This window comes from Leptonychotes weddellii, chromosome 7, assembly GCF_054177405.1.
Source record: "Leptonychotes weddellii isolate Sample4059 chromosome 7, ASM5417740v2, whole genome shotgun sequence".
In the NCBI taxonomy this organism is placed as follows: Eukaryota; Metazoa; Chordata; class Mammalia; order Carnivora; family Phocidae; genus Leptonychotes; species Leptonychotes weddellii.
The window spans coordinates 75,341,665-75,367,471 of NC_138375.1; the positions used below are offsets into that span (position 1 = coordinate 75,341,665).

The 25,807-nt window shown below is 35.7% G+C and overlaps 1 protein-coding gene and 1 long non-coding RNA gene across 3 annotated transcripts in view; one reads left to right on the forward strand and one right to left on the reverse strand.

The window, feature by feature from the left end:
* KIAA0825 (KIAA0825 ortholog) overlaps window positions 1-24,195 on the forward strand; it is a 380,793-nt gene extending 356,598 nt beyond the window's left edge. Inside the window, exon 21 of the mRNA XM_081826564.1 lies at window positions 21,327-24,195. Within this exon, the coding sequence (XP_081682690.1) occupies window positions 21,327-21,444 (118 nt within the window). The 3' untranslated portion in view covers window positions 21,445-24,195. The remainder of the gene's footprint in view (window positions 1-21,326) is intronic.
* Window positions 1-25,807, reverse strand: part of LOC145722651 (uncharacterized) — a 95,591-nt gene that overhangs the window by 44,692 nt on the left and 25,092 nt on the right. The window lies entirely within an intron of this gene.

The following is a 25,807-nucleotide window of genomic DNA, read 5'->3' on the forward strand; positions in this document are numbered from 1 at the left end:
GTTGGACCACCATTTACTGTAGGCAACTCTGCTAGAAGATGCCTCATAAATAAGGGGTAAAAACATGGCATAGTTTTTCAGAGCAAGACTTTTTTCACTGTATATCAAGATAAATACCATACCAATGATATGTTCATCCACAAAATGGTAATGAAATAGGAAGAGGGTATCCAGGGTGATAGCTGTGGGAGTTAGTCAGTGCATAAATTCTGCTTAGCAAGGAAGATGTTTAAATTTGAAAAAATCCATAAGTATTAAAGGGTATTCATGCTGCCTTTCTATTATCACACTCATTGGACTAAAAGATAAATCAAAGGAAATGGACTGATAGGGTTGGTAATTGGATATAATGAGAAGAAAGATGAATAAATGAGCAAAGGACAGATTTTTTTGAAATTTATTTATAAGGATTATAGTTTTTGAATGTTATGTGACCTCTTAAGGCAGGTTGGGGCTTCTTTTTTTAAAGCAATACTCACATCTGAAATAGTATCACGTACATTTTTAGCTGGTACTCAAACAAGTTCCATATTCTATACAAATGGGAGAAATGCAATTCATAATTGACAAGGTATGAATTTTTCATACTTTAAGCCATGAGGCTGCCACATCAACAAATGTAATTCCTTAGCAAATATGTCTTATGTTTATATTTATGAAATGTACACAATTGACATTGAACCCAAAAGGGAATAAGTAAGCATTTTAAATATTTATTTATTTATTTATTTATTTATTTATTTATTTATTTATTATAAATATATATATATTTCAAACTTCATTCTGGGAAACATTTATTAAATTAGAAACAAGGAAGGAATGCAAGCAAAACGTGCTTAGAGTTTCAATTTATCTTGGACTTAGTATTACTTTTATGCATTTTGCCAAAGCTTGTACTCACATTGGTTGAAGTGTTGGCCTTGTTTTGTCTTTTGATTCTGTTTTTTTATGTATAGAGAGCTTCTCTCAAAAGTTCAAGTGATAAATTATTAAAATTCATCTATGGGAGTCCCACATTGCAGTAGTGATTTCATGTTAAATATCCTAAAGTGAAACAGCAAGAAGAGACAAAGCCAAGAATCTTGGAAAGAGTGACCAACTCTGGACACATGATGTACTCCGTATTTTGTGTGGCTATAAAAGAGGGCACCACCAGAGCTTACTGAAGGGCCATAAGATGAAAAATATTCTTGCAATAACTTTCATATCCATTTGAACAGAAGTTCTATGAGGGTAAAGATCTTGGTTATCATGCCTCTCAACCTGCTTGATGCCAGCATGAAATTAGAGGAAGCAGTATTTCTTACTAGTTCCTTCCCCAGGGATTAGGAAAGGAAGTAAGGAAGTGGTCCCGTCACCCTAAGGAGCTGAGGTCACTGGAGTTATTTTGAGAGGCTCCTACTCTGCCACGACTGCAAAACTGATGGCATTTCAACTCAAATCAGTTCTTCTAACCCTGGCCTGGCATATGGAGTAAAAAGAGACTGTTATTTTTCGCCCCATCAGTTAATTTTTTGACATATGCAGAGTGGACATAAAATGTGAAACTGGGAGCTCCACGAGAGCAGCTAACATTTATTGTTATAGGAGACAAAGACACAAAGACATAGGTTACAGCAGATGTACTATAGTGGGTAAGAGCATTAACAATGGAGCCAGCTGCTTGGGTTAGAGTACTGGCTCCATCAATAAGCAGTTAGTTGTGTGACCTTGGGTAACTCTTGGTCTGTGGCAAGAATAATAGTTAACCGATCTCATAAAGTGGTGGTGAGGGCTAAATGAATTAATATATGCAGAGTACTTAGAACACTGCCTAGAACATTGAAATTGTTAAATAAGTATTAGCTATTATTGTTATAGGCTCCATACCCCCACAGTGCCAGCACATAGTAGGCATTTGGTAAATACTTTGATTACTGAATGAATGAAAGGAAAAATACTTTTTTTTTTAAAGATTATTTATTCATTTATTTGACAGAGAGAGGGAACACAAGCAGGAGGAGCGGGAGAGGGAGAAGCAGGCCCCCCGCTGAGCAGGGAGCCTGATGCGGGGCTCTATCTCAGGACCCTGGAATCATGATCCGAGCCACAGGCAGACACTCAACTGACTGAACCACCCCAGTGCCCCTGAAAGCTATATGAATATGAACATGCAGGCAGTGACTAAATGAAGAGTAATGGAGCTCTCATTTTCTCCTGGATTCTAGAACAGTTCTAATCTTTCTAAATTCTTAGTCAATTTCAAGCAAAATATGAACTAGGTCCGTATTTCAAATCCTTTACTAAATATGATGTTGCTATTAATTTAAATAACAAAGGTTGCAAACAGGATCTTTACCTGATGGACCATGTGTTTCTAAAAGTTTCCATTCAGATTGTTGTCTCCAGAAGTGGTTAGTGCAGTGGTTAGCCTTGTGTTGCCATCAGCTTTACACAAGCTAGTAAAAATGCACTCAAGTTTTGGGGTTGTAAATATGTAATTCTTTCCTTCTTGATGAAAAGGGGACATTTTTAAATTACCATTTTCAGAGCAAGAATAGGGTTACTTGACACAGGTTAAGTACCTTTTAACATAACAGTTTTATAAATGGAATAGACACTAAATGTCTATAGAACAGTCTGTGAATATTTTCAGGTGTATCAAATTTAACTCAAAAAATACTTTTTTCTTTTGATTCATTAAATTATACATTAAGAAAAATCAGCAATGTACTCTGGCAATATATAGTATTCCTGACACTTCTCTTAGGAGAGGGCATTTCTTCTACATCAGCACTAAATGCTGGGCAAATAGCGTGACCTTGGCCTTTTATCTAAACTCTTATAATTAAAAAAAAAAATCCACTGGTGGAAATGAAGTCTCTATGGAGATATGGATGATTTACTGGCTACGGAAAAGTTCAGCTTCCATAACTACTGATGGCTATGCTTCTGTTTATGTTTTCCCTAAGCCATAACTATTTAAAATGTTACTGTTAGCATTCTTAGTTGTCCCATTTGTTGGTATATAACTCTCCTACTTAAATATATAGAACAAATCATATTAATTAAAATAAATTGCTCGGACAGTTAAGTTGTGTTGCAGATTGTCTCTAAAGGCTATAAATTCAAATTAAGGGTTTTGCTGCTTGTTCCTGAGCTTGGAAAGATTCCTTATACTGCATTAGTAGTAGTAAAAGAAATCAACCACCTTACAAAAAAGAACATTCGTTTGAATTCTTGGAGAAATAGCTAAATAAACTGGACCTATAGCTAGTTATCTTCATCATATAACAAATTCTTGGCTGAAGCAAGTAAGCAAACTGGTAATTCATGATGGCAAGCGTTGATATTTAACAGTATTGAGTATGGATTTTCATAGATGTAACTATATTTCTACATGTTTAAAATACATATTTCTAACATTTATTGTATTTCTATATATATTATGTATGTAACATTGGGCTTCAGGGGTTCTAAGTAGTGTACTGTATTAACAAACTGGTGTAATTTTGGTAAAAATAAACATTTTCTGGATATTAAAGTATTAGGTCAGAATAATTTGTGGGGAGCTGAAATAACTACATTTGCTTATTTTAAGAAAAGCCTATGTTGTATAATTTTCAAAAGTGAAGATGTAACTGCCATTTATAGTATTCTATAAAAACTGAATGTCCTTTACAGTTCATGGAAACCTCTATAATATTAAAAATCTCAATCTATTTTTAAATATGAATTTATTAAACAGTACAGATAATGGTATTCTTAGCTGTTTTTTGACCTTTTTTGTGGATGAGTTTCCTTAATGCTTTTCCTTTTCCTAATGAATTCTCCCCGAACTAGCAAACCTTGATTAGCTTGAGAGAATGACTAAATTAAGTTAGAAATAAGTTTATAAAGCTCTCTCTGCTCCCTTATCAAAGTAAGATTTTTGCCATCCACTTGTTCCCCAATGCCCCCCACTGAAAATGGCATAAGGTCTTTAAGTCTCATGTAGGACCCCTCTTATTTAACTAGAGATGCAATATAAAGTTGAGAGAAAAGCAAAACTTTTAAAGCATTAAAAATTACAACCTACAAGGAAATTTTAAACTATTCTATTTCAGAGAAGATAAAGCTAAGCAATAAGTCAATTTTCTAGGTTTACATGAAAAGAGTAACATTGATTACTCTATCTTCACTAAATGTATGCTAAAGGAGATGGACTAAAACTTACTCATTTCTTAAAAGTTAGGTTGTAAAATACTAGACCAAAGTAGTTGGATATTTGCATCATCTGGAAAACATATCAAAAACAGTATAGGTCTCATCTATTAAGTATAGTATTGTAAGGTCCTGTCTCCAAAGGAAAAGACCAGCTCTCCAATCTTGTGGTATATGTGGATAAAAGAGCTACTGAAAAAAAAACAAAAAACAAAAAAACAAGTGTACTTACTGTAGAATTTGATAATGACTTTATGCAAAAAAAAAAAAATCAGGACATTTTCTGTTATTGATGTTGCTATCTTTCCAATGAGTAAGAAAGGACATGAATTATTCCTTAAGGCTACCTCAGATTGCTCCATTAAGTCAAGGAAGAAATGCCTGAATTATGCCTTTCCCATAAACAATTGTTAAAATAAAGCCTAAGGAAATGGTCCCAGGCCTTATATTACCACTAACATTTCATACCTAAGGTGAAATATTCTATAAAACCTTTATGGGATTTTGAATAAGGATTTAGAAGAGTTATTCACTCTAGCTCATATGATGAACTTTGGTCTGAATAAGCTCCGTGAGGACAAAACCATATACAGCTCCTCTCACTTCTACATTACCTAGCACAGTGATTTGAAGTTAGCAGACTATCAATAAATGTTTGCTGGATGAATGGCAAATTAATTATATACAGTAAAACAGTTCTACAATGTGGCTCATTGTCACAGATATCAAATAAACAACAAACCAAGGCAGATCTCTTAAAACAAGCTACATGTACTAAAGGCCCATAAGGTAACTTATAAGGTCCTTTAATTTCAGTCTTACAACAGTCTTATGTAGGGGTCCACTACAATTGCTTTCCTACCACCACCCTTCAATTACGACAGAGATTCCCAGAGCTTTTGCTAATTTGGGCTATCTTCTATTTCTTCTCTATCTGTAGCACCATATCCTAAGAAATGGGATAGTATTAGTTATAATAAATAAATTGTACAGTCTTAAAAGATTCCTGGGTCACAAACCAGAGATTTAAATTTGCTTAGTTACTGTTATGTATTCTCATCCCTTAAGAATTAAGACTAGTTGTTCTTAATTATGTTAAGCAGAATGAAAAAGTGACTTTCACCGATGACTGAAAGAGCTCTAATGGCCTATGTAATTTCTAAGAATTAACTGTGATAACTTCATGAGAACTAAAATGACAGAACCCTTTTAGTACAATTCTATGATATGCTTTTGAGGAGCTTCTAAACTAATGAGAGAATCAAGACAACAACCAGAGACACAAATGAGACCAAGGGAATGATGTTATATACTTCATTAGATAGAAAGTCAGAGTAAAGAAAAGGTTATTGGGATCATTCATGATGTCACATCACCAGAAATTAAAAGTTTAAATAGTTGATGGTCACACGGAATAAGAGAACTTATTCCATGGTAGAATATGATGTAAATAAAGTACCTTGTTAACCAAAGCTTGTTTTAAAACTTTTTACATTAGTCAAAAACACTGGACAGTTACCAAATAACATGAAGTTACTGAATGTCTTGTTTTCCTCATACTACCATCTCATTATTAGAAAAGGATATGGAATGGTTAGTAAATGAATGAACTTAAAGGACATTGTTGTCTTTTTGCATGATCATTTGAATCTAAGACCTCAAGAATCAACTAGTGATGTAGAAACTAGGATGAGGAGACAATTTTTCAGGCTCAAAGAGCCCTTATTTTTATCATTCATACAAACAACAATTTAACAACACTTAATTGAAATACCAACTACTATCCATTGTGACACTGGTGTTTAAAGGTAATTTTTTATTCAGTCCACCTAAGAGTAACAGAACAGCTAAGCTTCTAATACATTTCAATTAACAGATATTTTGTGAGTGCTTAAAGTATACAAAGTATACAGAGCACTATTTTGTTATTTGATATATGTTCTTTGAAATAAAATATTTGTAATAAAAGCTACAGATAGCTAAAAGTCTTCCTCAAAGAAAAGCAAGTATAGATAAAAAGATACATGTGAAAAAATTAAAAAAACACACACAATGTAATAAATAACAGCTCAAAAAAGTAACAGAAGAGATGTAACAAAGCAATACGTGGTTAAGTGACCAAATTAGTGCTCATATTAGGAACTACAGGACTCAAAAGAGAAGAACAATCACATCAGGGTTGGGTAGTGGAGAAGGATGTTAAGAAAAAGGTAGGATATGGACTAAGTCTGAAGAATGAGCAGTTTTGGGGTATATGGAAAGGCATTTTAGGTGACTGGAATAGCAAAAGTAGACACGCGCACATGGGAAAACATAAGGCAGAGGCAATAAGAAATACCATTTTCTCCCCGAGGAGAGATAACGATAGCTGAACAGTACTACCACCAAGCTACAACACTAAGACTTTAAACTCTCTTGGCAGGGCAGTCATTGCAGGTTTGGTGTAGTGGGGTGTGAGGCTTAAGCTCTGAATATCTGGAGAATATTGCACTGTTCAGGCAATAAAATCATAAGCACCTATGATTCTGCACACAATTCCATTGTAGGGAGGGCACTTTTCCCATATCACGAAGCAATTCTCTGAAACCAGGTAGGTGTCCTACAATTAATCTTAATTCTGAGAATATTTACTTGGAGATAGTAATAGATCTTACAGGTTAAAGACTCATTCCTTAAGACTGCCTTCTACTATATTTCAGATGTCAATCATTAGTGCAGGTTGTCACTTGTACTTTTATTTTTTTTAAGATTTTTTTGAGAAAAGGGCGGGGGTCGGGGGAGGAGCAGAGGGAGAGTGAAAGCACACTCTGCACTGAGCACAGAGCCCAACCCATGGCTTGATCTCACAACCCTGAGATCATGACCTGAGCCAAAACAAGGAGTTGGATGCTTCACCAACTGAGCCACCCAAGCACCCCAGTCACCTGTACTTCTGACTGACAGTGCTACTAAAACGGAGGTTCTACTGAACCCCACTCTGGATTTCAGTAATTTGCTAGAGCAGCTCACAGAACTCAAGAGAAATATTTTACTTACTAGAGTACCATTTTACCCAGGAACAGCCAGATGGAAGAGATGCATAGGGCAAGGCATGCACAGGGCAAAGAGCTGCCATGGTCTCTCCCAGCATGCTATTCTCCCCAAATTTCCATGTGTTCACCATCCCAGAAATTCTCTGAACCCTGTCCTTTTGGATTTTATGGAGGTTTCATTACATAGGCATGATTGACTAAATCACCAGCCATTGGATCTAGCCCCTCTCCCCTCTCTGGAGGTTGAGAGTAGTAATGGATAGTCCAACTGTCTAATCACATGACTGGCTCCACTAGTAACCATTCCCCAAACAAGTGTTTTCCAAAAGTCACCTCATTAACATAACAAAAGACACCTTTATAGTTCTCTTCACAGGAAATTCCAAAGGTTTTAGGAGCTCTATAGGAGAAACTGGGATGGAGACCAAATACCTATTTTAAATCACATTATCAGAGCACCTGAACTGTGGACTGATAGCAGAGAGATGAATATGAAAGTGATTGCAGAACAAATTATCCTTTAATGTTAACTGACTGTGTGAACAAGATGGGAGTGCAGGCGCACAGTACTTTTTGAAGTCAGACCCTGCTTTAGAGTATGATGGTAATGGTCAGTTTGAATAATTTTTTAAAAGTATGTTAAAAAAATAAATCTGAGGGGCGCCTGGGTTGCTCAGTCGGTTAAGCGGATGCCTTCAGCTAGGGTCATGATCCCGGGGTCCTGGGATCGAGCCCCGCACTGGGCTCCCTGCTCAGTGGGGAGCCCGCTTCTCCCTCTGCCTCTGCCTGCAGCTCCCCCTGCTTGTGCTCTTGCTCTCCAATAAATAAATAAAATCTTTAAAAAAATAATAAAAAATAAATAAATCTGAATTATGAATATAATTGAAGTGAGAGTGAAAATGACCATCAAAAAGTTGAATTTAGAGAGCTTGAAACAAAAATGAAGTTTAAAAGGTACTGAATTACAGATGTGGAGACAACAGCCAAATATGTGGGAGTAGATGTGGGGCTTTCCAAGAGAGAGGAGAAGACTTGTCTTCAGTGCAGAAGGTCTAGCATGAATCTGGAGGAGAGCCCACATTTATAGGACAATAGGAAGAAGAGAACAGAGACATCCTTTTCCCTCTGATTTTAACCTCCCTTTGAAGCCAGTCTGCACTATGTTGTGCAGAAGAGAAGAGAGAAGGACAAAACAGTTTGTTCAATGAGAATAAAATCCAATATGATTTCATTTTTCACTCCTGAGTTACCAACTGTTAGGACAATTTGAAATCATTAATTTGGCCAGGTGGTTAATGTTGTTTAACAGTATGATTAACTAATAAATAATTGTAAAGTACTTTGTAAATATAAAGTGCTACATAATTGTTTAATAATAACATTAAATCAGGAGGCTTATATCAAATTTCATTTTTATTTCTAAGTATTTTGTTGGCGTTTCAGGAGAAATGCCAACAATATGATCGAATGCCATCGTTATAGACTGTTTTTGAAAAATACAACAGAGGGTTTACAGGAAAACAAAAACATCCATGGTCATGCTAGGCTGAACAGAGTGAACTAGCAGGAAACATTTCCCTCATGAAAGACAGGAAGGAACAGCATGATCATAGAAATGTGTAACAACACTAGTAAAACCATTATAATACTTAACGAATTCATTTTATCTCTTTATATTTATCTGATAAAACAATGTAAAGGCATAGGGCAGAAGAGGAACATGAAGGCAAGAGCTCTGGAGAAGCAACTTGATAGAGTAGTTTCATAAAATAAAACCAACATTTTATGAATTCATAGCTCACCCACTCTTTACAATAATGCACTAAGATATAAACCATTAGCACCCCCTATTTTGCATATGAGAAAACTGAGGCACAGAGAGATTCAGAAATTTGCCCAATGCCACACAGCTAGGAAAAGGCAGAGTCAGGATTCAAACCTACACAGTATGGCTTCCAGTGCCCACTGAGATGAATCTAGGAAGGGTTTTAGTTCCCTGTTAAAATGGGACAGGAAGAGCTGGTATGTCCCTTCCTCCTTTTTCCCCTACTCAAAACAAGGACATGAGGCTGAAGCTGCAACAATTTTAGAACCATGAGGTAAAGGACAAGAAACCACAGAGACATGAGCCCTGCTATTATCAAGCTATTTAACCCATGATGGTAGTCACCCACCTCTGGATTTCTTTTGATGTGAGAAAAATTTATTTGTTTAAGACGCCATTTGTTTAAGGCAGCATAATTAGGGTTTCAGCTATTTGCAACTTTAATCCATACGCCAAAATAATGACAATAGTTAATACTCATTGAGTGTCTACTATGAAGCATATACTATTTTAGTACTTAGTCCTATCATCCTGACTGCAACTCTATGAAGCAGGCACTGTGATTCTCATTTTATTTATAAGAAAACCGAGGTACAGTTTATCCAGCTTGCCCAAGGCCACACAGGTTATAAGGAATTCAAATCCGGCACCGGGCTTCTAAACCTCCACTCTTTAACAAACAATATTCTAAACTGTGAAACACTAAAACCATTTCAATTAAAATCACAAATTAGATAGGGAAATTCCAACAGTATTTTGGAGATTCTAGAGCACATGTTTCTCAGCAAAGATGTTATTGACATTTTGGGAAGATAAACACTTTATTATCTGGGATTGCTATACATTAAAGATGTTTACTATCTGTTCCTTGGGTCATGGAAGCATTCTAGACAGTGTCAACTGAAAATGCTCTCCACATTTCCCCATAGGGAGGCAGTGCCACCCCAGTTAGGATCACTATTCTAGAACAGTGTTTGACAAATATTCTCTGTAAAAGCCCAAATAGTAAGTATTTTAGACTTCATGGGACTTGTAATCTCAGTCAGACTGTCACAACTACTAAATTCTGACATAGACTGAAATCAGTCTTAGGCAGTATATAAACAAATAGGCATGGCTGTGCTCCTAACAAACTATTCTGACCCCATTTTACAGATGAGAACCCTGAGGCACAGAGAGATTAAGAAACTTGCCTGACTTAATTCAATTACTAAGTGGTGGTATGGATTTAACCCAAAGGCAGAGTGATTCCAGAGCCTGTGTGCAGGATACTACTGAGTTCACAGATGTTAGATGTTTTTCTTCTAGTAGAAGCCATAGTAAATACCTCAGAGAACTTGTCACACTCTAGATTCTTGCCCTCCTCCTCAGTCTAGTGCTGACTGTTCTTTGCTGTAGTAAGGGTGCCCTAGAAATTGCTTCCATGACAGTCTAGAACTGCCCTACCAAGGACATACCTTATGCTTAACTACTCCCCTAGCGGGACTCTCCTAGTTGGCTCTGACACACAGCTATTCACAAAGTCCTCCGATATAAAAGATTCTGCTAAAATGATGATGAGAACAGTTACTCAATATTGTGACTGTTTTTATTTTTTACCCCTCAAGGTCTTAATTTAGAGGTCCCAAGTCCAACACTGATCACTGAAGCAAGCAGAAACAGAAAGCTCTTAGTCCATGGAGTGATACATGAAAGAGCCCTATAATATTAGCTAATAATCACATGACATATAGAGAAGTAGGTGAATACCTCTGGTCCAGGTCTGAATGTGTGTATAAATCCAGGAAGACCCACCAAGGCTGAGAATTCCCAAATCAATCCAAGTAGTGCAGGAGAGTAAAGTTGTCAATAGTGGTTGTATTAAAGTATCTCAGCCCAGGTTTGAGGGTCCCTGTTGTGACTGGATAGAAAAAAGGAACCCTAGTCAAGAATAGGCCAAGCTCCCACATCTACACACCCAGGAGCCATACAGATGAAGCACATTCCAGAAGATAGTTAAGATTATGGTAGAGATCATTGAGGTCTCATGGAGTTTTGCTGCTTATTAGTGACTAAAATACAACTCACTGCCAACAGCTAGAGTGTGGGTCTAGCTGCCAACAGCTAGAGTGTGGGTCAGGTTGCAATTCTTTTTCCATAGTAGGCAGGTGGAGAATTAAGCAACAGTGAAAGAGAGCAGACTACCAGAGTCAGGAAAAACAAAAACGTACTCCATAATGCTTTTAAGGGAGAACTAGAATACACTGGTTCCAACATTTTCTGGTTTCTGAAGGGACATGCTTCCACTACAGATTTTAAACATATTAAAATAAACTAGGGATAGACATTTTAAACAAGTTTCCCAGCCAGTTGTGTTAACAAATTCATAGATTATTTTCTTTTCCAATAGTTATTTGATAGAATTGACTTGTTGTTTTTACACGGTGTTAAAAAAGCCTAAAACTATGATGGAATTAAAGATAAACTTAAGAACTTATAGATGTGAGAAGATTCAAGATGGATCTTGAATGGAACCTGAGCTCCTCTCTTTCCATATATAACAACAAATATGCAACTATATATGGAATAATTTCCTCAGAAAAAGCCCTGAAAATGGATAAACAGAGCCTCTAAAAGGAGGGACACTGACCTGGGTAGGAGTGACAGACAAAAGTTCTACCAAAATAAGAAAAATCCCAACCCAGGTCCAGTAATCCATAACTGAGAGGGATCTCAAAAACACAGAACTTCTCCCTTAGGAGAGAAGGGTTGGGAGTTCTCCATCAGGCATTCCAACCCTTAGATCCTTCATAGGAGAGACAAACCCCTAAAAAGCCAGGCTTTGAAAACTAACAGGGATTACAACCAGAAAAATCATAGTTATAGGGAATGGAGAACCTATTCTTAAAGGGCTTGTGTACAGTCTGGCCCGGAGAACCAGTGACAAAACACCAGCTGGAAAAACACCTAGAACACAGGAGAAGGAGAACCACTTACTAGTCCTGGGACACCTGTCAGGTAGGAAACTGTTGAGAGACTCTCTAGGGATGGAAACACTGTCAGGCACACCACTTTTGCAATCACGTTCTATCTTGCTTGGGCCAAAGCTGGTACTCACACTCCAACATGCTAATGTTGGCAGAGATGTCTGCTGCACCCAGAAGAGAGTCCCACTCACCATCACAGCACCAACCAGCTGTGGTGGCAGGGGATGAGGGGCGGGTATATGAGAGCCCTGCCCACTACTGCCGCCAAGTCAGCCTGATCAGGGGAAGAGTCCCACACACTGCTGCAACCCCAGCCAGCTGAGCCACAGAGAGAAACCTAACCAGCAGCTGCAGTGACCCAGTGACCCAGCCAGGTAGGCCAAGGGAAGAGCCCTGATCACTGGATCTACAGCAGCAGCACCATCAGAACAGGCTGGCACACAAAGGTCACACAGGAAATGTCCCTAGAGCACCTGATTCTGGTGGCCAAGGGAGAGCATACTTCTGGGCCCCAGAGGACATCTCCTACACAAGGAGTTGCTGAATACTTAGAAACACAGAGAGTCAAGCAAAATGAAGAGACACAGAGAGTCAAGCAAAATGAAGAGTAAGGCAAAATGAAGAGATAGAGGAACAAAAAAAAAGAACAACAACAAGAACCCTCAGAAAAAGATCTCAATGAAATGGAGATAAATAATCTACCTGATAAAGAATTCAAAGTAATAGTCATATAGATGCTCACAGAACTCAGGAGAAGAAAAGGATGAACACAGTGAAAAATTCAACAAAGAGACAGAAAATATAAGAAAGTACCTAATCAGAGCTGAAGAATCCAATAGCTGAAATGAAAAATATACTAGAGGGAATTAACAGATCAGATACAGAAAAAAACGGATCAGTGACTTGGCAACAAGGTAGTAGAAATCACCCAATCAGAACAGCAAAAAGAAAAAAAGTATTTGAAAAAACAAGAACAGTTTCAGGGCTATCAGGAACAACATTAAGCATACTAACATTATGGGGTCCCAGAAGAACAAGAGAGAGAAAGGCTCAAAAAACTTACTTGAAGAAATAATGTCTGAAAATTTCCCTAACTTATGGAAGAAAACAGACATCTAGGTCCAGGAAACACATAATTCCAAACAGGATTAACCCAAAGGGAGTAACTTTAAGGCACATAATTAAAATGTCAAAAATTAAGATAAAGAATCTTAAAAGCAGTAAGAGAAAAACAACTAATTATATACAAGGGAACCCACGTAAGTCTACCTGCTGATTTTTCAGCAAAAGCTCTGCAGGCCAGAAGGGAGTGGCATGATGTCTTCAAAGTGCCAAAAGGAAAAAACTTACAACCAAGAATATTATACCTGGTTAAAGTAAAAATTGAAGAAGAGTATTCCAGACAAGCAAAAGCTAAAGGATTTCATTACCACAGAAACAGTCTTACAAGAAATGCTAAAGAAAATTGTTAAAGCAGAACAGTAAAGGTCATAACTAAAAATAAGATAATATATGAAAGAAAAAATCTCTCTGGTAAAGGCAATTATGTAATACATGTACTGAACCAATCATTTATGAAGCCAGTACAAAGTTTAAAAACAAAAGTACTAAAATCAACTATAACTACAATAATTAGGTAAGGGATACACAAAATAAAAAGATATAAAATATGATGTCAAAAACATAAAAGTTGGGGGGTAGTAAAAATGTGCTTTTAGAATGTAAATGAATTGGAGTGACCATCAACTTAAACTCTGTGTGTGTGTGTGTGTGTGTGTGTGTGTGTGTGTGTGGAGGGAGGGGGCATGGTAACCACAAACCAAAAACCTGCCAGAGATACACAAAAAAATATAGCAAAAGGAATCCAAACATTACACTAAAAAAAGGCATCAAACAGCAAGAGAAGAAGAAAGGAACAAAAAGTCCAAAAACAGCCAGAAAAAATGAACAAATTGAATAAATACATACCTATTAACAATCACTCTAAATGTAAATGGACTAGATTCTCCAATCAGAAGTCAAAGGTTGGCTGAAGGGATTAAAAAAAAAAAAAAGACCCATCTAAATGATGCCTACAAAAGGCTCACTTTAATCTAAAGATATACACAGACTGAAAGTGAAGGGATGGAAAAAGATTTCATGCAAATATAAACACAAAGAAAGCTGGTGTAGCAATACTTATATCACAGAAAATAGACTTTAAAACACTGCAACAAAATAGAAGTGCATTATATAATTATAAATGCATCAATCCAACAAGGATATATAACAATTACAAATATCTCTGCACCCAACATAGGAGCACCTAAATATATAAAGCAAATATTAACAGACATAAACAGAGAAATTGATAGTAATACAACAGTAGTGGGGACTTTAATACTGCATTTAGATCATTGGATAAATCATCCATACAGAAAATCGACAAGGAAACATTGGCCTTAAATTACACATTAGACCAGATGTAATATAACATTCTATCCAAAAACAACAGAATACACATTCTTTTCAAGTACACATGGAACATTCTCCAGAAAGGACCACATGTTAGGCCATAAAACAGTCCTCAATAAATATAAGAAGATTGAAACCATATCAAGTTCCTTCTCAGACCACAATGGGATAAAATTAGAAATCAATTACAAGAACAAAACTAGAAAAAAACAAAAACACATAAAGTCTAAACAACATGATATTAAATAACCAATGGGTTAATGAAGATACCAAAGAGGAAATTTAAAAATACCTTAAGACAAATGGAAACACACTGTTCCAAAATCTAAGGGACGAAACAAAGGCAGTTCTGAGTGGGAAGTTCACAGAGAAGCTTACTTCAAGAAACAAAAATCTCAAACAATCTAACTTTATACCTAAAGAAGAGCAAACAGAGCCCAAAATTAGTAGAAGGGAGGAAATAATAAAGTTCAGAGAGGAAATAAACACAGAAAAAAAAAATAGAAAAGATCAATGAAACTAAGAACTGGTTCTTTGAAAAGATAAAACTGATAAACCTTTTGCCAGACTCATCAAGAAAAAAAGAGGTCCCAGGGGCACCTGGGTGGCTCAGTTGGTTGAGCGTCTGCTTTAGGCTTGGGTCATGATCTCAGAGTACTGGAATCAAGCCCCACATAGGGCTCCCTGCTCAGCGGAGAACTTGCTTCTCCCTTTCCCTCTTCCTCTCCCCTACTTGTGCTCCTTCTGTCAAATAAATAAATAAATATCTTAAAAAAACAAAAGAGGTCCCAAATAAAATCAGAAATGAAAGAGAAATTACAACCTATACCATAGAAATACAGTTGATCATAAGAGGCTACTATGAACAATTAATTAAATGTCAACTAATTCGACAACCTAGAAGAAATGGATGAATTCCTAGACACATACAATCTTCTAAGACTGAATCATGAAGAAATAGAAAACCTGAATAGACTAATTACTAACAATAAAATTGAATCAGTATTCGGGGTGCCTGGTTGGCTCAGGTGGTTAAGCATCCGCCTTCAGCTCAGGTCATGATCCCAGGGTCCTGGGATCAGCTGTGTTGGGCTCCCTGCTCCCAGCTCCTCTCTGCCCCTCCCACTGTTTATGCTCTCTCTCTCTCTCACACATGCTCTCTCTCAAATAAATAAATAAAATCTTTAAAAAAATTGAATCAGTATTCAAAAAAAAATCCCAACAAATAAAAGTCTGGGACGACACGGCTTTACTGGTGAATTCTACCAAATATGTATGTATGTATGTATGTATGTATGTATAATGATTTTATTTATTATAAAGATTTTATTTATTTGAGAGAGCATGCACATGCACACACAAGAGAGCACAAGCAGGGGGAAGGGGCAGAGGAAGAAGAAGAAGAAGCAGACTCCTCGCTGAGCAGGGAGCCCGATGTGAGACTCGATCCCGGGACCCTGGGATCATGACCTGAGCTGAAGGCAGACACTTAACCCAATGAGCCACCCACGCACCCCCTACCAAACATATAAAGAAGAGTTAATACCAATCCTTCTTAAACTATTCCAAAAAATTGAAAAGAAAGTAATACTTCCAAACTAAATTTACAACACCAGCACTACCCTGATACCAAAACAAGACAGAGAGACTTCCAAAAAAAGTAAAGGCAATATGCACAATGAATATAGATGCAAAAATCCTCAACAAAATATTACCAAACCAAATTCAGCAATATATTAAAAGAATCATACACCATAATCCAATGAAATTTATTCCAGGGATGCAAGGGTAGTTTACATTAACAAATCAATTAATGTGATAAACCATGTTAACAAAATGCAAAATAAAAATCATATGATCATTTCAATAGTTGCAGAAAAAGCATTTGACAAAATTCAACACCCATTTATAATAAAAACTTTCAACAAAGTGGGTATGGAGGGAATGTACCTCAACATAATAAAGGCCCTATGGGATAAACTCAAAGCTAATATAATAATCTATGGTAAAAAGTTGAAAGCTTTTCCTCTAAGTACAGGCAAAAGGCAAGGGTGCCACTTTAATTCAACATAGTATTGGAAGTCCTAGCCATAGAATTTAGGCAAAAAAAAAAAAAGGCATCAAAATTGGAAAGAAGCAAAATTGCCACTACTGGCAGATTTAATGCTATATATTAAAAAAATGGAAAGACTCCACTAAAAAAAACTATTATAATTAACAAGTGGAGTCAGTAAAGTTGCAGGATATAAAATTAATATACAGAAATCTGTTGTGTATCTCTACACTAATAACAAATTATAAGAAAAAGAAATCAATCCTATTTACAGCTGCATCAAAAAGAGTAGAATACCTAGGAATAAATTTAAACAAAGAGGTGAAAGACCTGTACTCTGAAAACTGTAAGACAGTGATGGGAGAAACTGAAAAGAACATAAATAAATGGAAAGATACACCATGCTCATGGATTGGAAGGACTGATAATGTTAAAATGTCCATACTACCCAGAGCAATCTACAGATTCAGTGCAATCCCTATTAAAATACCAAAGGCATTTTTCACATAACAAGAACAAATAATCCTAAAATTTGTATGTAACCACAAAAGACCCCAAGTAGCCAAAGCAATTTTGAGAAAGAAGAATAAATCTGGAGGTACCATGCTACTTAATTCAAACTAGACTACAGAGCTTTAGTAATCAAAACAGTATGGTACTGGCAAAAAAAAAAAAAAGAGAGAGACACACACACACACATATCAGTGGAAAACAATAGACATCCCAGAAATTAACGCATGCTTATATGGTCAATTAATCTATGATTAAGGAGACAAGAATACACCGTGGGGAAAAGAGGATCTCTTCAATAAATGGTGCTGGGAAAACAGGAACAGCTACAGGCAAAACAATGAAATTGGGCCACTCTCTAACACCATATACAAAAATAAACCCAAAATGGATAAAAGACTTAAGTGTAAGACATAAAACCATAAAACTCCTAGAAGACATAGGCAGTAAGCTCTCTGACATCTGTCTTAGCAGTATTTTTTTTGGATCAGCCTCTTCAGACAAGGACAGCAAAAGCAAAAATTTTAAAATGCCACTATATGGGGCGCCTAGCTGGCTCAGTTGGAAGAGCATGCGACTCTTGATCTTGGGGTCGTGAATTGGAGCCCCATGTGGGGTATATAGATTACCTTAAAAAAAACTTTAAAAAAAATGAAAAAATAAAAATGGCACCAAACTAAAACCAACAGAACAAGAAGGCAACCTATTGAATGGGAGAAGACATTTGAAAATAATGTCTCCAACATATTAAAAAAACAAAAAACAAAAAAAACCCTCAAAACTCACTATCAAAAAAGCAAACTCTGATTAAGAAATGAGCAGAGAACCTGAATAGACATTTTTCCAAACATATACAGATGGCCAACAGGCACATGAAAATATACTCAACATCACTAATCATCAGGGAAATGCAAATCAAAACCACAATGAGATGTCACCTCACACCTGTCAAAATGGCTACTATCAAAAAGACCAGACAAAAAATGTTGACAGGAATGTAGAGAAAAATAAAAGAGAGACAATCCTCTTGCACTGTTGGTGGGAAGGTAAACTGGTGAAGTCACTATAAAGAGCAGTATGGAGGTTCCTTAAAAATTTTAAGATAGAACTATATGATCCATCAATTCCACTTCTGGGTATTATCGGGGAAAAAACAAAAACACTAATTTGAAAAGATATGTGCACCCCTATGTTTACTGCAGCATTATTTACAATAGCCAAAATATGGAAGCAACCTAAGTGTCCAGAGATAGATCAAATGGATAAAGATGTGGTATACATTGTATATATACAATGGAATATTACTCAGCCATTAAAAAAAAAATGAATTCTTGCCATTTTTGACAACATGGACAAACCTAGAGGATGTTATGCTGAGTGAAACAAGTCAGAGAAAGACAAATACATGGTTTCACTTACATGTGGAACTTAAAAAGCAAAACAAATGAACAAGACAGAAATAGACTGCTAAGACAGATGTCAGAGAGATACAGAGAACAAACATGATTGCCAGGGGGGAGGAGAGTGCAGGCATTGATAAAACAATTGAAAGAGATTAAGATATGACCTTCCAGTTATAGAATAAGTCATGGGAATGTATTTTACAGCAGAGGGAATATAGTCAACAATATTGTAATAATGGTCTTATATGGTGGAAGGTGATAACTAGAGTCATCTTGGTGATCATTTTGTAATGTATATAAATATGAAACCAGTATGTTGTACTCCTGAAACTAATATAATGTCAATTGTACTTCAAAAAAAATTATAGATTTGAAATAAAACAGGGCTTGAGGTAAATAAACATACATTTCAAATTCCTAATGTTTTATTCAATAAAGTAAAATTATTAGAGAAAATGTAGTTGTAATATTATTTTTTCTCCTGTCTTTGTCAAAATTTCTTATTCTCATATGAAATGATATCTTCTCATAGGAAATAATTTCTTCTTAATAAGCACAAAGCAAATGTAAGAAGGCTGTGGTAGATAAATTATGTTGCTTAATATCATTAATTACTAACAGCTCAATTACACTGTGAGGTGCCTACAATTCTCATGAAGCTTCTAAATCCTTATACAATACATTTAAATTACATTAATTATACAGATATTTAAATGAAGCAGAGATCGTGCTTTCAGTTTTCATAAGGAGAGATAATGATCAAAATATTTACGTGCATATTACATATTTTGTTCTGTTGACATTCATAAAATAATTCATTTACTCAGTACAATATTAGCACCTTTCCATGGAATAAAAAAGGTAAAACTAATTTTTCATGTTTGGATTTCATGTATTTACATGAATTTTAGAGAATTCTTTTTTTTTTTTAATATATAGTCCAATTTGGGCAACATTTTTCAGGAAATAAAATACTCAAACTACTTTTAACATCAATTAATGATAAGTGTAAATGGTTTTAAAACATGGTGAGTGTTGCATTTCTAAGTACAGACTCTAGAGCCTGGTCCCTGATTTCAATCCAAAGACACCTGGGCAAGTGATATTAACATTCTGTATCTCAGTTTACTCCTCTGTAGAATGGGAATAACCACATTTTCTAGTATGGATTTAAAGTGTGATATGTCAAGGGTTTAAAACGATGCCTAAGTATTTTCTGTTATTAATATTTTCCTGGAAGAAATTCAATTTAACATGCAAATTAATGATGCCCAACCTATATAAAATGGGTAGTGACAGTTTTTGATCTTTAAAATTCCATGAAAACAGTAGAAGGTAACCTTATGGGCTAAATTTTAAATTTCAAAATACTGACCTAAGGAGAATTGCCCCTTGTCACATGACCAAGCAGTGTAGTTGTGAAAAATCTTTTTATCCTTCAAGTTGTTATTAAAACCTATATGCCCAATGACCTAACTCTGACCATATGGGAACATATAGAAAAATTAAGACAACCATTAGTAACAGTTTTTAGATACAGCCAAGATTGGGGCTAGGAGATGAGGAGAATCCCAGGCAGACAATGAAGAAGTCTAAAGAAATGTAAATTAAATTAAATTAAATTAAACCCAGGTCTAATTTCTCAGACAATTCTTTCTCTCCACTCTTCCTTCCTTCTTTATATAAACTACCTCCCTGGATTGGTCAGGGCATAGTGAGCTCAACACTCCAAGAAAACCTATGTTTGGGAACAAGGATCCTAATAGGAGGTTCTGGAAAATGCAGTACCCCTGCTTTCTTTTCAGTGAAAGAAACCATAAAGATCCCACTCCAAACTCAATATACTTTCTTCATGTATGATAGCCTCTTATCCAGGAGTTCTGACTATAATGAAATAGTGGGTTTCTGGAAGACATTCAGTGAATAACTCCTTGTTTGTTGTTAGAAATTCTATCCCCTTATAGCTGAGGGTCTTTCAGGATATATGTTTTTAGGATTAAAACATTGGATTTAAAATCCTTTTGGGACAGTATATCATGGTGGATGGCTTGGGGCTTGGTAGAATTAGGAGTGAGGAAAACAGAAAGAAAATGTAGGTAGATGATTCACTGTTGGATTGCTAGGTCATGTGTGCCCTGGCCAGACCTGAGGAAGTGGCATATATGAGAAAGGAAGGAGAAGGAGGAATTAATCATATTGGGTTATTGTGCTATTTACTTTGAAGATTATATTGATATACACTTCCATATTCTGACACTTTGTTAAATAACTCCCAATCACTCAATTTAGAGTCTTTAATCTCTCTTTTTTTAGCCAATTCCCTATGAAATTTTGCGAACAATTTGCTACTTTTCTTGGGTCATTTTAACTCGATTACTTCAAAGCTGATATTATTTCTAGGAATAGACTGACCTGCCTTTAAGGTGTGTTCAGTTTAGCTTAATAATTCTTCTTGCTGCTGAGGTCTTCCTGGCAAATCTCTCTGCAACTTAAAGCCACCGATACACTGATCAGTGAGAAAAATACTATGCAAAATATTTGCTTATTAATTGCTAATTCTAGGTTTTATTTATATGCATGTATATCATAGTAAGGCATCTAAATTTTTAAAATTAACATATTTAAAACAATACTTTAAAACTTTACCCTAGACTGGAACTGGTTTGACTCCACTTTGCTCTCCCATTTTTCTGGCCCATTCTGCAGGAGCAGTGCCAGTGAAATTTGGTGCCCAAGAGGGAGTCAGTAAAAGAATAAACAAGGAGAAATAGATGCCTCAGTAAACCAGTGACTACACATATTTGAGCCTTGAATAACTTGAGTGTTGACTACACATATTCAAGCCTTGAATAACTGAGTGCTTGGAAGTTCAAAAATACTAAGATGTGATTTTTCTTTTAGATGGGAAATGAGGAAGGATGAGAGACTAGAAGAGGAAGAAAAAGTGATGCTGGAACATTTAAAACAATTTTGCACCATCCAGAACTCTTCTGCCACAGATAACACAGAGGAACCATAATCTGCACAAAACAGCAACAGCTTTATTTTAGGAAATAATCACATGTAATGGAGTAGGATTTTTACTACAGTCAGAATGAACCTCAGATGTGCTGTGAAGCATGAAACCAATAACTGAGTAATCTCTGAAATGAAAAGGAATACACCACATAAAGAATAAAGTGCTACATATTTTTTACTTTAAAAATAATTTCAAATGTTTTTCTTTCCTCAGTTGTTCTCTTTATATGATATAACTGCTGCCATCTCGTGTTCCCTTTGAATTATTTTTTTTTCTTCTTAGTCTTGAAGTATCTATGACAACAGACAAAATGTTTAGAAATCTTTTCCCTAAGGATTTTTAAATACAGCATTTAGATGTTGAGTTGAATGGAGTAACATAGCCCCTTGAGGGTCATCTGAAAATTTCAATTTAATTTTACAGCTATAGCCCAGGTACAGGTCTTAGTCACTTTTAAAACCCACAATGTATCAGCCTCCTTTCCCAAAGCCTCTTCCTCAAGCAGTTTATCTGAATCATAACCACAAAAACATTCTCCTGAAGTATAACTTTAGTCCTATCTCTGCCTATAGTGGTTTTTCAAACACCACGTTCAAATTTTCAATCATATGCTTTCAGATCCTATACCCAATGTCTCCATATTCAAGCAACTGCTTGTCATCCTCCTAGTTCACATGCTTACTATTTTTCCCAACTGGAAAGCATCTTTCTTCCAAAATAACATTCAAAACTCATTCCAACAATCCCCTAGTTCCTGTTATTTCTTTTATTTCTATTATATTGACATGCACACGCACACACACTAAGGAAATGGAATGTGTTTTAGTGCCCTCTACATCAAGTTATATTGGATACAGTTACATAAGGATACAGTTATCCTTAGTGCATGGTATTAGATTATGAAAACCTCAAGGGGCTTATAATATGAAGTCTCCCTTTTTAAGGGATTTCATAGTCTCCTCAAATACCTGCCACAGAGTTATTCATGTAGTGGGCAATTAATAAACACAGTTGTTTGAATGACTGTCATTAAAAGAAGACAAAAAGGCAATTCAACTGTTGAGCAATCTACAGGATATTTGGGAGAAGCCTTATCTATTTTAGACCATATGATATCGAACATCATGTTTCTGATGTTCTCACATTGTCCATATTCCCACATTCTGTGATTTTTATAAAATGTGTAGGCTACATAATTTCCAAAGGAAAGTACTATGCATTTTTCAAAAAGTAAAAGCTTAGAGTGCAGAGGAGGCCACCTTAGAAAATCTCTTGCATTAATTCCTACATAAAAACATATAAATGCCCATGTAGCTAGCTGCCTACCAGTAACACATTTTATTTCTAAAAAAAATGTATTTTTGTTAATCAGTATAATCATAAGCCAAATGCTTTAAGACATGGTTGAAATAATTTCTAAAAATTCTATACAGACTGGGGCACCCGGGTGGCACAGTGGGTTAAAGTGTCTGACTCTTGGTTTCAGCTCAGATCCTGATTTCAGGGTTGCGGGATCGAGCCCCACCTCGGGATCCAAACTCAGTGCAAAGTCTGCTTGAGATTCTCTCCCTCTCCCTGCCCCTCTGCCTCTCCTCCCACTCATACTCTCTCTCTAAAATACATAAATAATTTTAAAATTCTATACAGACCATTTAAAAATGGTAAGAAATTTTCATAAGAAATGAACTTACCTATAAACAGTTACTATAATAATCAATTTAAGACAACAGTTGACTTTCTTTCTTCAGCTTTATGATCGTCTGTGTAAAACTGCATAATATATTTTATTGGAAAAAACACTAAAATAGAAAGTCAAAATAAAAATAAACTGAGCCAATAAACTAAATAATCTTATAAAGTAAAGGATTTCATATTTGGGTTCTTTGTCTTCTAATATATCTAAAGATCATCTTTTGACACTATTTTTTTAACTGAATCTGAACATTTCTATAGTAATCCTGAGAAGTGACTTACTTCCTCTAGAAAAAAAAAAATTCTCTATGGCTCCATTTGAAAGGAATTTAGAATAGTAAGGGGAGAAGGAGATCAGATGGAAGGAGAGAAATGTGGAAAACAGAAGAGTTTGCAGATGAATTTTCTTCTTCTTCTTCTTCTTTTTTTTTTTGAGAGAGAGAGAGAAAAACAGAGAGTGAGCGATGGGGAGGGTAGAGGGAGAGAGACACCCAGCACACAGCTCCATGCCCAGCACACAACCCGGTGTGGGGCTCGATTTCACAACCCTGAGATCATGACCTGAGCTAAAATCAAGAATCAGTTGCTTAACCAACTGAGCCACCCAGGCAACCCCAGATGAATTCTCTTCTATATTTGTTCCGTGAAATTACTGCAACCGTAAGTGGAATAAAATTTATAACTGGGTATGCTAAATGATAAGACATTGATTTATCAGATCATTTTGACTTTATGCTTAACATGTTTCTTAAGTATGATAAGAATGGTATTTCAAAATGGTTACTCTTTCTCATGTTTATTTTGCATTTGTGTAAGTGAACAACAAGAATGAAGCCTAATACTTTATATATCCCAATATGCTTATTACCAAAATATTATCTTTCTCTGTGTTCTGTTTAACTGTATTTTTATGTAATTATAAAGATGTATCTATTTTATTGTTTTATCAGTTACTATGTGAAACAGTATGAATTAATTCTTAATAAAATATAGGTGATAATGTGTATTTCAGATATTTTACATTTTTGTTGTCTCTACCAAACACTCTTTATAGAATTATCTAGCAAAAAATGTGAAAAATAAATCACTTATTTTTTTCTACCAATATGTTCTTACTCAAAGTATTCTATTATTCCATTTCATATATTTCTGAGTCACAGAGAGCTTCAGGTTGTTTGTAGTTAGCATTTCTTATTATAAAAAAAATATTTAAAGTTTTTTTATACTTTTCATTATGCTTGAAATATTTTGTAATTAAAAACATAAAAAAGCTGTATTCAGACTTCAATAGGAAAGAAATCTTATCACATGCTACAACATGGATGAACTTTGAGGACATTATGCTAAATGAAATAAGACAGTCAGAAAAAGACAAATACTGTATGGTTCCCCTTATATGGGGTAGCTAAACTAGTCAAATCCATAGAGACAGAAAGTAGAATGGTGGTTACTTGGGGCTAGGGAAAAGAAGAGTTGTAGAATGAGTACAGAGTTTCAGTTTTATAAGATGGAAAAGTTCTGGAGCTCTGTTTCACAACATGGTGAATATACTTAACACTATTGAACTATACACTTTAAAATAAAGGTAAAGATGGTAGATTTTATGTTACATTTTTTTAACCCCCACCAAACACATACACACACCCCAAAACTGCAGTATGTGGAAATACCACTGCAAAATATTCCTAACAAGATGCCTGAAAGCTCTTAAATTTTAATAGGGAACCGTGAGACCAGTATATTCAGCATCAGCTATTAGTCCACACAATGATAAAAACTATCCTCTTTGCCTTTGAGAAATGTTTTCAACAGTATCATCAATAAAGCAGTAAACTCTTGTTTCTCCAGAATTTAAAGAATTCACAACCTTATAAAACACTTTTCCTTTTAAAATGTAATTATTTGCACAAATAAAGATCATATTAGTTACCTATTGCTGCACAAAATTAATGACAGAATTTAGCAGCTTAAAACAAATTATTTCATAGTCTCTGTGTATCAAGGGTCTGGGAATGGTTTAGGACATTACATAGCTAAAATGAAAGTATCAGCCAGGGCTGTGGTCTCATCTGAGGTTCAACTGGGGAAGGATCCATTTCAAAGTGGTTGTAGACAACATTCATTATCCTGCAGGCTATCAGACTCAGGACCTCAGTTACTTGCCATGTGTGTCTTCCCAAAATGGCCTTTTGCTTCCTCAAAGTCAGCAAGGGACAAAGAATCTCCTTGTAAGGTCAATGTTACAACTGTATGTAATGTAATCACACACACCATGCATATTCCATCACCTTTAAGAAATTCTAATTGTCAAAAGCAAATCACTCATCCTGCCCATGCCCTGGGGGAGGGATCACAGAACAGCATGAATGCCAAGAGGTGAGGATGATGGGAGCCACTCTGGAGTCTGTCCACTACCAATCAGGATTTAGGCACAGAAATATCCTTAATGAGGGTAACCATGTTGAGAAGTAGAAGTGGAGCTGGACTAGGAATGAAGAGCCAGGACTTAATTTTTATTGCTACAGTAAACCAGGCTATGTGCCAGACACTCTATATTAAATAGCCAATTAAATCCCTTCTAAGCCCCTATTGAGATTTGTATTGACAGCCACATTATAGAAATGTGAAGAAACTGACCCAGATTTTTAAATAAAGATGCATAGTGAGGTTC